Here is a 14,631-nt window from a genome sequence, read left to right on the forward strand (position 1 = left end):
GGGTAACTAGGGATGGGCATTGCTGGCCTGTCAGCAGTTATTGCCCATGTCCCATAAATTCATCATGGGCAGCACAGTGGTTAGCACTGCTGATTCACAGCTCCAGGGACCTGGGTTCGATTCCTGGCTTGGGTCACTCTGTGTGGAGTTTGCACATTCTCCTCGTGTCTGTGTGGGTTTCCTCCGGGTGCTCCTGGTCCCTCCCATAGTCCAAAGATGTGCAGATTAGGTTGATTGGCCATGCTAAAATTGCCCGTAGTGTCCTGAGATATGTAGGTTAGAGGGATTAGTGGGTAAAATATGTAGTGATTATGGGGAGGGCCTGGATGGGATTATGGTTGGTGCAGACTCAATGGGCCAAACGGCCCCCCTCTGTACTGTAAGGTTTCTATGATTCTAAGGGCCATCTGGGTCCCTACTTCTGTCCTTTGAAGCAGCTCGCTTTTTCCTCAAGGAATAGGTTCCCCCTTTGGCTTGAAACCCCTCTCCTCACTCTGTGGAAACACAAGCACCCATGAGGAAGTTAATTCATCTCCTTCAGTGTACAGATCTTTGTTAACATGCAAGGATCTGAGCAGTGCAGTTCATTAAATCCCTACAGTGCTGAAGGAGGCTATTCAGCTCAACAAGTCTATACTGACTCTTCAAAAGGGCACCTTACCCAGACCCACCTCATCCCTGTAACCCTGTGTATTTACTATGGCTAATCCACCTAATCCACACATCCTGGATCAGGTCGCTGGTCTGTTGCCAGGGCTCGAGGGGAAAGGCCCCACATCAGGAGTGGCTGGCCAGCCGTTTCTCTGCTCTTAGGAGCAACTTAGTGTGGCCAATCCACCTAACCTGCACATCCTTGGATAGTGGGAGGAAAGTTGAGCACCTGGGGGAAACCCACACAGACACGGGGAGAACATGCAACTCCACACAGTCACCCAAGGTTGGAACCCCAAACCTAGGTCCTTGGTGCAGCAGTGTCAACCACTGTGCCACCTCCATCCTCTGAGTGTTATAGGTCTTGTAAGAGTTTTCACCCCTCCAAGACGCCCATGAGTTGTTGAGGATCTGCCCTGGCTATGCCCTTGCCTTTTTCTGGTGGGTTTTGTCTGAATCCGCAGGAAATGACCTTTCTGCGATGGGATAGTTCCACTGCTTATTTCTCTCAAGAAGTTTGCACAGAATGAATTGGCTCGGAGTCAATTGTGAAAGGAGACAAGAATAGAAAAGGTACAAATTTAAATCAGAGGGTAGAATTTTCCCATCTGGGTACCAAATGCTGTGCTGGGAATCACAATAAGAACAAAGAAAAGTTCAGCACAGGAGCAGACCCTTCAGCCCTCCAAGCTTGTGCCGATTATGATGCCCTAACTAAACTAAAAGAAATCATCCGTTCTTACTCAGTTTGCAAATCTCTATTCCCTCCCTGTTTATGTACCCATCCAGATGCTGCTTAAATGTTGCAAATGTGCCTGCTTCCACCACCACCTCTGGCAGTACGCTCCAGACACCCACCACGTCCTCTGGCAGCGTGTTCCAGGCACCCCACACTGCGTGGAAAAACACCCCCCCCTGCCCCCAAACATCTCAAACTTTCTCCCCCTCATCTCACACCTGAGACTGGGTGAATACCTGCAGTGCATCTTGTAGATGGTACACACTGCTTCCACTATATCGGTAGTGGAGGGAATGAATGTTTGTGGATGGGTGCCAGCCAAGTTGGCAGCTTTGTCCTGGTTGGTGTTGAGCTTCTTGAGTGTTGTTGGAGGCAGGCAAGAGAAGAGTATGTCATCACACTCCTGACTTGTGCCTTGTAGATGCTTTGGGGAGTCAAGAAATGAGTTACTTGCCGCAGGATTCCTAGTCTCTGACCTACTTTTGAAGCAATGTTATTTATTCGTGAAGCTAAAAGATAACTTTAAAAATAGATGTGGATAAATAGCTGATTTTAAGATGATTGAGATATAAAAGAATAAAGATCCAAGTAAAATATGGGTATTGGGTTCCTAACTTCTGTTACATTGGAAGTGTATTGTTCTTAGAAATGCTGGCATATTGGGGTAAATAACATGCAGTGTGGGTTTAAACGAAACTGCTGAATCTGTCCTTCATTTTCCTATAAGGACTGGAGGGGTTAGTCCAAAGATGTGTGGATTAGGTTGATTGGCCTTGCTAAATTGACCCTACTGTCGGGATCAGTGGGGTAAATATGTGGAACTACGGAAATGGGGCCTGGGTGGGATTGTGGTCAGTGCAGACTTGATGGGCTGAATGGCTTCCCTCTGCACTGCAGGGATTCTATGATTCTACAGTGGTCGGGGACTGTTGTGAGAAGGAAATCTAACCGAACCTTTCCTCTGGGTGCCTTGTACTAGAGGTAGCCTCATGTTAACTAGAACAGCAAACTTGATCTTGCTTTTCTGCTACATAACTAGCAAATGCTTCAGGTGAAAAGCACAACAGTTGTCTCCTGTTATTTTTAGATGCTGTTAATTAAAAAGTGGATAATTTATGGCTTGAAGTAGTGACAGCTTCAATCAGGGAGTCTTTTTTAAGTCTTTGAACTTTTGTGTGCTTGTTGTTTCTTTCTCCTGCAGATTCAAGGCTAGTCCAAGTTTTTAAGGACATTTCTCTATATTGATGATCACGTTGGTGCAAACAGCAACTCTGCAATATTAATAATATCAGGAAAGCTGGAGTATGCAGAACTGTCAGGAGCAGATGCTGTATATAACCTCAATGAGTAATGTGCTACTATAATCCTCCTGTTAAAAAACACAGTCAGCACTTTAGAAAAGGCTTGAAGCGTTGTTTCGAATTGTGTCCGTTCAGGAAAGATAAGGGGAAACAGTTTTAATTATTGAATAAAATAGTGCCCTTAGCATTGCTGCCTCACGGTGCCAGAGACCTGGGTTCAGTTCCTGGTTTGGATCACTGTTGTGTGGAGTTTGCAGTCTCCCCTGTGTCTGCATGGGTTTTCTCCGGGTACTCCAGTTTCCTCCCACACTCCAAAGGTGTACGGCTTAGGTGGATTGGCCATAACGTCAGGGGGATTCGCAGGGTAAACGTGGGGTCACAGGAATGAGGCCTGGGTGGGATTGTTGCTGATGCAAATTCGATGGGCTGAATGGTTGTAGGGATTCTATGGATTGTAACACAGGCTGCATAGAGTTCTCCACTGGATATTTGAATCAGTAGAACTGCTGATTTCCTTTGTCAATTTTCTTCCGACTAGGAGTGGATAGTTTTACATCCCTCAACCTCGGTAACACTGATGTCAGTTGTAATGTTCTTGCTGCAATCAGTCAGATAACATTACCCAGACCAGGGAATTGAACCTGCCATCTCGCTGGGTTGATTTATGAAGCTTTCAGGGGAGCACAGCGGAACATGTCAAAAGATTTAAACAACCGAAAAAGTAGAACAGAAGCTTGTGAAATATTCCAGGAAGTCTGTTACATGTACTTTCCTTTAAAATACAGTGTTGATCTGAAGCAGTTAAGTTTGGCAGAGCAACACAAACTAATTTATTGAGTGGTGGAATTATCTGACTGAACTCCAACAGGTGTTTGTATGATTTTTAGGGCTGTAAAGTCTATGAACTGTGATGTGTTCTAAAAGTGAGATTCCTCCCAGGATGCACTCATCCTTGAAAACTGGCCTTTGACCTTTATTGAATCTGTCATTGATTCCATAGGCACTAAATTGGTAATCTTGGAGAGGCTACAAGGGATGGATAGTGATAAAAATGGAGAATTGTCACATTGGTCTAATAGCTTCAGAAGGGAGAAAATAGAGCTACATCTCATTTAGAGAGTATTTTATCATAGAATCATTGCAGTGCAGAAGGAGGCCATTCAGCCCATTGTGCCTGCACTGACCACAATCCCACCCAGGCCCTATTCCCATAGCCCCACATATTTACCCTGTGAATCCCCCTGACACTAGGGTCAATTTAGCATGGCTAGTCAACCTAGCCCATACATCTTTGAACTGGGAGGAAACTGGAGCCATGCAGGGATATGGAGAATGTGCAAACTTCATTCAGACAGTGACCTGAGGCTGGAATTGAACCCGGGTACCTGGCACTGAGGTAGAAGTGCTAACTACTGTGTCACCATGCCGAACCTTTAAAAAAAACAAAGAAAGGTACAGCACAGGAACAAGCCTTTGGCCCTCCAAGCCCATGCCGATCATGGTGCCCTAACCAAACTTAGAGAAATTTTCTGTCCTTACTTGGACCGTGTCCCTCTTCCCTTCCTATTCATGTGTTCATCCAATGCATCTTAAACGTTGTTAATGTGCTTGCTTCCACCACCAGCTCTGGCAGTGCATTCTGGGCACCCATCATTCTCTGAAAAACCTCCCCCGCACATCTCCCTTAAACTTTCCCGTCTCACCTTGAATCTGTGCCCCCCTTGTAATTGACGCTTCCACTCTGGGGGGGAAAAAGCCTTTAGGTTAACCATGGTGAATGTCAGCGATGGCTCAGTTGGTAGCAATCTCTGTTCTGAGTCAAAAGGTTGTGGATTTAAGTCCCACTCTTGATACTTGAGCACAAAATCTAGGCTGACATTCCAGTGAGGGTGTGCTGCACCATCGGACTTGCTGTTCTTTGGATGAGATGAAGCCCCATCTGCCCTCCCAGGTGGTCGGTCATAAAAGAGGTGCAGGGAATTCTTCCTGTGACTGGCTACTGTAGTTATGCCTGAGGCAGATTATCTGGACATTATAACATTGCTGTATGTGGATGTTGGCTCTGCGCAAGATTAGCTGTTGCATTTACAAAATTACAATAGTGGCAATACATATTGATTTTTCACTGTCTGTAAAGTGCTTTTGGGCTGTTATAGTGAGTGCTATATAAATGAACAACTCCATTCCATCCCACCCCCCCTTCCACCCACAGTACTTATCCCCGTTGCATTAATTAATGTTGCATTCACTTTTTTCAAAAAAAACTGAATCTTGATTGAATATAACCTGATCAATCAGACTCTGCCTTGAGGAAAGACTGATGCTGATTTCCAGTTTGGCTGGCGATATAATTATACAATAGATGCTGCCTTGAAACTAGTACCTGTTTTGGAGCGATGAATAGATCTGTACATATTTGCATACACTTGTGCTATTGCACCCAATGTTAACAATGGAAAGCTTCACAATGACCTTAATGAAATTTGCCTTGAACTGATTGAATGATACTGCTCTCTACCATGATGTGGGAAGAAATTTGGTTGTTGCTTGCTTGGGGCTGGACAACATCCTGGACATGACTATTAAACTTAATAATAATTGGACTCGAATCTTTAACTCATGTTTGATCTTGGTTTTCAATTCCATTTTCCCACCCACCCACCCCCTTCATTCCCGAATAGATCAGAAATCTGCCTTTCCCAGTCTGGAATGTGATCAATCAGGGAGTTAGCCTCATTCCAAATCTGCTAGAAACACTGGAGTCTAAAAGAATGAGGGAGGATCTTATTGAGCAACACTGTATACATTTCAATGAGATCATTCAAGAAGAACATAGTTTGAATAGCACTGTTAGAAGGCAGCATGATGTGACTGAAGCTCTTTGCATCACCTCTATTTACATTTTGTAATCATTTCTGATTATATAAGGCCTCCATAATGCTTTTCCTTTCATTGCCAACCTGCTACTGCCCACATCCTATTCTGGATTTATAGATCTTTGCTTTATCATGGACCAAAACTGGCCTCAACACTGCCACTGTGGCTGATTTTGCTGGTTGGTTTGTCAGTTGCACTGGGGTTAAATGTTTTAAATTAAATCCAATTTATTATTACATTAATTAATAATGAATATATATTACAGAACTGTGATTTTTCTGCATTCGAGACTAAATTAAATATTTCTGTGACAGCTGTCTGGCAGTACAGAACTTCAGTTTCACTGAAAAAAGACATTCTGTCAAAACCCCTGCACTCGTCAGGGCAATCACAAGGATGTCAATGTCAGGGAAACAACATATGAACACTGTATGAGAAGAGAGTGCTCATCGGTTGGCAAGCGAACATTGGTAGATGTGGTGGCATGGAGAATGCACCAGTTGATGGTGACTGACTGTTAACTACCAATCGTTGTTTGAAAGTTTAAACCAGGCAGCTTGACTCTGGTCAAGGTGTCGCCCCCTGAGGAACAAACCGGCAAATGACTGTCATCTTTTTCGTTTAGCTGAAATAGGCATAATGTATGTACGTGTTCTTCCTGCCAGTAAAGAACAGGGCTCTGTGTATCCAGTACACACACACACGCTGCAGTGGGAGTCAGACTAACAATTTTAAGTTGGTTATCAGTGTAGTTTTTAGCACATTAAGGATTATTTTGCAAATATTGTCCAATCACACAATCGCATCTAAAACTGGACAATGTGATAAACTGTCTCATTTCAGATCTGTTCCAGTTCCACAGTGAAATTCCGGGATACTAGTAATGCAATTTACACACAGCACAGCATTTTATGAGGTGATGCAAAGCACAGTTTACACCACTGCCCAGCACGAAGTTCACTTCAAGATGCTTCCCATTAATATCAGTGCACTAGTTAGGAATTGTGTTTGTAGAATCATGAAGGTTAATGCAGCAATTTTCTGATTGTGGAGGAGCCCCATTACGTTTCTAATGTCGGCTGAATCCATTTTGGAATGTTGCGATGATGTTGCAGTTGGCACCGATGTGCTTTGTTTGAATTTCTCACTCGTTATATCTTTTGTTCCCATAGGTACATGAAGCTTGGCACAAAGCACCCAGAGTCCAACACAGCTGGGAATGACATCTTTGCAAAGTTCTCGGCTTACATCAAAAACTCTAAGCCTGAAGCTAATGAAGGTAAGCGGGGTGGTAGGGTGGTGGCATTAACTTGTTGAGTATCCAATTTGGAAATTCTGCTCAGGAACACACACTGCCTGATAGTTAATCATACTGAGATTAATTTTATTCCTGAAGAAACCATGTAGTTTGGTGATGGATTAAATTCTTCCATTTGGAGAGAATGGATTTGGGATTTCTTTCATTTGCAGTGAGGTGTTGGGCAAACTTAAATGAACCATTTTGAGAAGTCTGGGTATTAAGCCAAAGCTCATAGTGGAGGACAGCACTAAGTTTAAAAAGAGTAAAAGAGAAGCTGGAGAAATCAGGAAACTGCGATAAGTGACGCTTATAAGTTGCACTTTTAAAGATTCTCCATCAGGGCTTCCCAATCTGTGGGTTGTAACTCCTTGTGGTGTCAATGAGACAAGATTTTGGGGTCCCAAGCTCTGAGGCAGTAATGGCTACTGTGGAACTCAGACTGTTTTGACAGCTTGAAGTCCCTTTAAATGCTTGCTTTTTTTTTTGTTGGTGTGTGCAGCCTATTGGACTGCTCTCTGAGGCCTGATTGTTGCTGCAACAAAACTTTGTGAATAGATAGATGTTCTTTTATTTTGTGGGTGGCACAGTGGGTTAGCACTGCTGCCTCACAGCAACAAGGATCCAGGTTCAATTTTAGCCTTAAGTGACTGTCTGAATGGAATTTGTACATTCTCCCTGTGTCTGCGTGGGTCTCCTCTGGGTACTCCCCTTTCCTCCCACAGTCCAAAAAAAACGCTGGTTAGGTGCATTGGCCGTGCTAAATTGACCCAAAAAAGATGTGTAGTTAGATGGATTAGCCATAGGGAATCTAGCAGGGTAACGAGGATGTAGGGGTGGGTAGGCATGGGCTGAGTAAGATATTCTGTCAGAGAGTTGCTGCAGACTCGATCGGCCAAATGACCTCTTCTGCACTGTAGAGATCCTATGATTTTGAAGAAGCCCTGTCTCTCAATCAACTGTCCTCCTCCCCCCACCCACTCTCAACTCATCCTTCTCTCTCTGCCCACTGAGCAACTCTTGTACCACCCAAAGTTTCACTCTGGGCTCCCACAATGTGAGGCATTAAACTGAGATCACCCTGGGAAAGGGTTTGCATAGCATTATCCGAGAAGAAAAGGACAGGGGAATCTGACATTGAAATTCTGAGAAAGAATGAGTTGGAGGAAGAGGTTTTAGCACAGCAAGAATGTAGGCGAATGGAAGATGGAGCAATCTAAACGTTGAACTCTCAACTGTTTACTCCAAGGCACATTAATTATGGGACTGTTGATATAATTTAAAAAAGTTCAACTGAGAAGTAGCTGTGGAATGGGGCTGTGTGGGGGAAGAGATCGTCTATCAAAAGCCAAGTTACACTGCAAGCATAACCCTGAGCCTCCTGTCACTTGTCATTTTAATTTGTGACATTGCTCCCACTCTGTCCTTTCTGCCCGTGACCTGCTGTGGAGTTCCAGTGAGGTTCCAGGCAACCTTGAAGAACAGCACCATGAGGGTGAGTCTCCCAGCCCAGTGCCCTGCTGTTTTTGCAGCACAGCAGGCTTGAAGACTTGGTACAGGCTGTTTTGCGGGCTTCCTGCTGGATGCCATGGCTTCAGCAAGCTTCTGGGCACCGGGTTAGGTCCACTTCTGAAATCGGTATGGAGCTGAATCATTTATGCTAATTCTAATTTTAATATTATTTACATGTAAACTCCCCTCTTCACCACCACATCAGGAGCTCTTCACTCCAGCGGGGTTTACAGTAGCTCCCCACTGACAGGGAGTTAGTGGCCCAATTCTACTGGAGTGAAGGAGGGCCACTGCTGCTTTGTGCCCTTGGCATTGCCAGCTTGACAGTGCCAACTGGGCCCCCAGCACTGCCTGTGGGGCAAAACAAAAATGCCCAGTGCCATCTTACCACTGCCCACTGGATTTAAGGTAATAGGTGGCACAGTGGATAGCACTGTTGCCTCACAGCACCAAGGACTTGAGTTCAATTCTGGCATCGGGTCATTATCTGTGCAGAGTCTGCATGTTCTCCCCATGTCTGTGTGGGTTTCCTCCGGGTGCTCTGATTTCCTCCCACAGTCCGAAAGACATGCTGTTTAGGTGCATTGGCGCTAAATTCTCCCTCAGCTGAACAGGTGCCACGGTGTGGCAACTGTGGGGGCGGGGGGCTGGTAGAGAAGGTGTGTGTATCACAGTAACTTCATTGCAGTGTTAATGTAAGCCTTACTTGTGACACTTATAAAGAAACCGAATAAAAAAATTAGCTCGTTGCAGCCATAAATGCAATTGTTTCATTTGTGAAATAGGCAAGGCTTAACTCAGATTTTATTTTTGGAGTCAGTCTTGCGCAAGATGACAAGAGGTCCTGTTGACTTAAAAACAAGCAGCGGGGGAGGGGAGATTGTTGGATTTTCCCTCTGGGCTCCTGAACCCTGCCACTATCCGGCTGAAGTACATAGATTTAATCTAAAACATGAAGAATGCTGGCTTGTATAAGGTATAGGGCTGACAGTTCCTGTGGGGAACAGTGTAACATGATTCTGAAGGGAGGTGAGTTCCAGATGTTTTTGTTTCTTATTCCCGCATAAGTAAATTATCTTCATTTTTATTTTCTGGAGTGAATAGCCTTTTTAAATTGAAGAAAAGCAGCAAAATATTTTCAGTGAATTGAACCTAATCTGAGTACCCAACTTCACAGCAGCCATGTGGTGTGATAAGCAGTGTTTAAATAAAGAGTGCAACGGGTTCAGGAACTCCAGTCTCTGAAGCGATGAAAGACTGAGCTCACTTCCCTGCAGTCACTGGGTGGCTTCTTGGAATTGGAGACAATGGAGTTATTGAAGCCACCTCAATCCCTGCTCTGATTGGCGACTAGGCTAACAGGGCTGGTGAAAAAGACAACACATCATCCCGTGGAGATTAGTCATTGCACAGCTGGGGCTGACAATTTAGTCCAGTTCCCTCAGCGTCAGTATCACTTTGCTGAATAAATGCATTGCTTAATCCCAGGGAATGCGAGCATGAGCAATTCACCATCACCTCATTAGAAAAGCACTTGGATATTTCAAGACATTGCAGTATTCTTTTAAAACATCTAATACAATCTGTGGGAGGGTTTGTTATCACATGTATTCTTTGTTTTGTTTGCTTTAACCAAAACCATTCCAAAATCGAGCAAAAAAAGATTGGGTGTCAAGGTTGTTACAGTGAATTAAAAATCATCAGTTCTTTATACAAAGGATGAGATAATGCTTCACCAACATGCACATAAGATAGTGAGCCCTCCCTCTCCATTCCAAGCCACTTGGAAATGGAGTTTTCTGTTTACGCAGTGACGCTTACTATAGTTGTTAAATAGTCATGGAGTGAGAGGGTGGGGAGAGGGAGAGGCAATGGGGCCAAAAACATTGTCAGAATCACCCAGGGCATTTATAATTCTGACACTAAACCTCTCTGTCTCCCTTTTTCATTGAAGTTGCCCCTTAAAACCTACCTCGTCAAACAAACCTTTGTTCACCTATTTCTTTTAAGCATCAATTTTTTTTTATATAATGTTCTTGGGACATTTTACTATGTTAAAAGAGATTAGAAATCTAAGTTGTTGTTGCTTTCATGTTTTGTGTTCAAATCGATTATCAGGCACCGAGGCTTGAGGCCTGTTCAATGCCTGCCAATGCATTGGCTCTGTTTGTGGGATCCAGAAGTGCCGTGAGACTGGATGTAAATGGTGGGTTGGACCCAATTCCCAAATTCCAAACCACGTTACCCAGCACCTCCATTTTCAATGGTGCTTAATAGGAGTGTGAGGACTGGGCTTGCACCCTGCAGCCCCAACCTGGCCAGCTCCATTGCAGAGACAGACACCTCCTAATCCCTCGCTATTTCCATGGAATCTGTCCAACTCCTCCATGGTCTGTGATTCACGACCTCTCAAAGGAGTCATGAACCATACTTTGGATTCGGTATCTTTTAAGAGGTAACTTGGCAATATTTTGCCCATGCTGCTTCCATGTCAACTCAATGCAACACCCTATCATTAAATTATTGATAATGGATGCTTTAAGCATTTGACACCTCTTAACCTTGTGCAAATAAACATTGGTACATTGACAAAAGAGATCACAGAAAAAAATAACTTATTATAACCTCATAGAGATGTCAATCAAGAAAAGTAAATGCTTCTTTCCACCTGTGTAAACAAACTCACTCATGTAATCTTTTTGTAAGAATTTGGGCCCAGAAGTTTGTCCTAGAAATCAAAGTAGGCCTTTTAACATACCACCATGTCACTCAGCCACCCTCATCAATCTGCTACTAGGAGTGGTAGACCCAACTCCTCAGAGTGAAAATAGCACTGAAGTGGACGCTTTATACTGAGACATGTCTAAAAAAAATTGGAAAATTCCCAATTTGAATCACCCCCTTCTAAGCTAAAATCCACCCTTGTAACCTATGCATAAGGCCTATTAAAATTGATAATATTGAATTATTACAATAATGAGAAGATGTCCTCATAACATGATCCCCATTGCCAAAGCAATATATAGTGAGATAAACATCAATGTACAACACCAATTTAAGGGAAGATTTATATTGGATTATTGTTGTTTAAAGCAATGTATCTCTTAGCAGCTCATTGTTTCTGTATAATTTTGATTTAGTTGGGAACCAAGGCAGTTAAAGAAAATTTTTGTATCTTCCTTGTAAAGCTGTTTCTTATCTGTCCTAATTATGTGACTGGGTGTGAGAGTGTGGATAGTTCTTGGGGAATCTTAGTCTGCATAGGCAAGTACATTTGGACAGATCCACGTACAAGTGTGAGGATGCCGGTGAGCTTGATAGTTAACCTGTGGTTTAGAATAATGCTAACAGTGTGGGTTCAATTCCCATTGCAGCTGAGGTAGACTTTGGATGTTCCCCCTCTCCTTGCTCCAAAAGTAGAAGGTGATGGTGAACCAATACTGACAAAAACACCTCAGCAAGAAGGGGAGTGGGGACAATCTTATTGGCTTGTCTTGTCGGTCAATCTGTGTGGCGAGCCGGTAAGATCAAGTGAGGGGCAAAATATCAGGTTCAAGCCCAGTTTTTCACCTCATGATGTTACCAGCCTTACTTTGAATCGATTTGCACTGAGAGATTGGGGCACCGGCACAATGGTACCCCTAGAAGTCAGCAGCTGGCTTCCTGGCGAAATTAGACTCTATTTCCCCCCCCCTTACTGGCGAGAATCACATTGTGATTCTTTTTTTTATTAAGTGCCAAACAATTGCGACTGGGAGATTGCCCAAAGAATCGATATGATTTTCTCCTGTTTTCGCATTCCTTCGGCACCTCAAATTATCTTTGGTAAGATTGCCCCAAAGACTTTCATACATGATTTGGCAGTGCAACGATGGGCCCTAACAGAGAACTAAAGTCTATGAGCATATATTCTCCTCCTGCAATTGAGCAGACTAAGATCTTCAGTTGTAGTCTGAAAGCTGGGAGAACGGTAAAACTCTATAAATTAGCTGATGTTTCATCATGCTGGGAGAGCGACCATATAACCTTCAAAATATATAGCCTATTACTGAGGGACTTCAATCAGTCTTCTGGTTTCTTGTCTTATTGGACTGCCTGGTCTGTCTCTTTAATTATTTCAATCAAAGACTGTTTGAAGTATAGTAATGACACTACTCAAAACCTTTATTACTGCTCCGTTTAAGTCATCCCGGTATCCAAAAATTCTATTCTGTTGCAAATAAATTTAACCCTTGTTATACTTGAAATGGGACATTGAAAGACATGGAAGATGGAGATAGTGAGATGATTTTGCATTGGAATGGCTGAGTCATCAAGGTTAAAACAAAGTTCCACAGCTTCTTAGGAAGTAACCAGTAACATTACAAAACATACGATTATTAACATTAAGTGGAATCTTCTCATTGTTTGACTAAGTGTCAACTCAGATGGGAAAAGCTGGGGCTAGCCCTTCGGCTCCACTGCTGGCTTTTGCTACCATATTTTTGACACTTAGATAAGGCTAAAAAAAAATTAAATGAAAAGATCACACCCCTTCACAGACATGGAACCCTTCCCCTAATGGACAAGGGTCCCATTCTCCCACTCTACCAGGGACCCGTCCTCTTCCCCTTCCTCCTTCCTCCCCCCCACTTCCTCCTTCCTCCCCCCACCCCCTGGCAACTCTTCATCACCCTATGGACATGGGACATTCCTCAAGGAACCAACCCCACCCACCCTGAGCCTCCCCCAATGGAAATCCCTAGCCATACCAAATCTGAAGTGCCTCGAGATAGTGTCAGAGTACTGCTTGGGCATGACCCTCCCTCCTGTGGGATGTGTTTACCCATGTGTGCCTCTAGCAGTTTGTTTGCCAGTTCCTTGTTTAAACAATCCTGTCAGTGACCCTGGCAGTGTGACATAATGCTGCTGGGGAAAGAGGGGAGAGTGTCAATTGAGCCGGGAAATCCAGCCATTTTGAAAGCCGTTTTGAGATTCTCCCTTCCATCTTCCATCCTTGCTATTATTCCTGCCTGCTGAAAATGGGATATGGACCCACTATATTTAAGATATTGCGGAGCCCTCTTGTGGTAAAAGCCCTCGAGCTTTCTGATGTCACCCTGGGATTCCTCCCCAGGGTCATTAGTAAGCAACAGGCACTGAAGTGGGATAAGTGATTAGAGTGACTCTCCTCAATGGATCCAATGCATCTTGGACCGACGAGTGCTGGATTTTGACTTCTTTTACACAGTGGTGTGACACTGTGACACAGCAGTTAGCACTGCTGTCTCACAGCGCCAGGGCCATGCATTCAATCCCTGACTTGGGTCATTGTCTGTGCGGAGTCTGCATGTTCTCAGTGTATCTGAACAAGTGCCGGAGTGAGGCGACTAGGGTATTGTCACACTAACTTCATTGCAGTGTTAATGTAAACTTGCTGTGACTAATAAACAATGACGATTCCACGAATATCAAAGTTGATGTCAGATGCTTCCTCTTTTGGAAAATAATCTGTCTGAAGGATATGGTAGTCTGGGGCTGTCTGAGTAGGATACTATTTAAGTAAAATTTGTCACTTTTAAACACCAATTCTTGTCTTCCTTTGGCAATCTACTCAGGCACTCAGTCCTGCTGATAAAGCACAATTACACCATTCTTCTGCAGTGCAGTGTGGCTGGATTGGGGGTGGGGGAGAGAAGAAAGTACATTGCTTTTCATTATTTAAAGAATAAATTTCTCTGCAGATTGTTTGCTGGAGAATGCACTTTTTCTCCTGCACTTAAGGCTTTCAAGGTCAAATCACACTCTTCATCATTTTGATGTAATATGAGATTGAAACAACATGAACTGTATCATAAAAACACAGCAAATGAATGTTTTCATGACATGTATATCAGTACTAACCAGATGAATGGCTCAAATGTAATCTCTGTAGACACTGCCTATCTTGAAGGGGTAGTGCTGAGCCCAGTAATGATTGGCAGAATGAGTCCACAAATGTAAGTGATGCCAAATGTAGTATTTGTTTGATTATAATTAATGTACAGTGCCCAAAATCAGTCCTACTTTCAATAATGGCTTGAGGTCAGATTACACTTATTGTTGCTAATTCCAGCAGCCAGTTTCCCTCCTCTTGCTACAACCTCCCCCAGTACTTAAATCACGGTGGGTAGAATTGGTGGAGTTCTGCAATAAACAGAGGCAGACAGCTGCAATGCTGCGTATTTTATTTATCATTTGGTTCTGGACACGCATGTTACTTTAGGTACATCACT

General features: G+C 43.6%; 1 protein-coding gene across 1 annotated transcript in view; it reads left to right on the plus strand.

Annotated features, from left to right (window-relative positions):
- clic4 (chloride intracellular channel 4) overlaps positions 1-14,631 on the plus strand; it is a 133,796-nt gene that overhangs the window by 107,671 nt on the left and 11,494 nt on the right. The window contains exon 4 of the mRNA XM_080211739.1: positions 6,741-6,847. Coding sequence (XP_080067865.1) covers positions 6,741-6,847 — 107 coding nt within the window. The remainder of the gene's footprint in view (positions 1-6,740; positions 6,848-14,631) is intronic.

Source organism: Carcharhinus amblyrhynchos, chromosome 24 (assembly GCF_965287045.1).
Source record: "Carcharhinus amblyrhynchos chromosome 24, sCarAmb.v2.hapA, whole genome shotgun sequence".
NCBI classification, from domain to species: domain Eukaryota; kingdom Metazoa; phylum Chordata; class Chondrichthyes; order Carcharhiniformes; family Carcharhinidae; genus Carcharhinus; species Carcharhinus amblyrhynchos.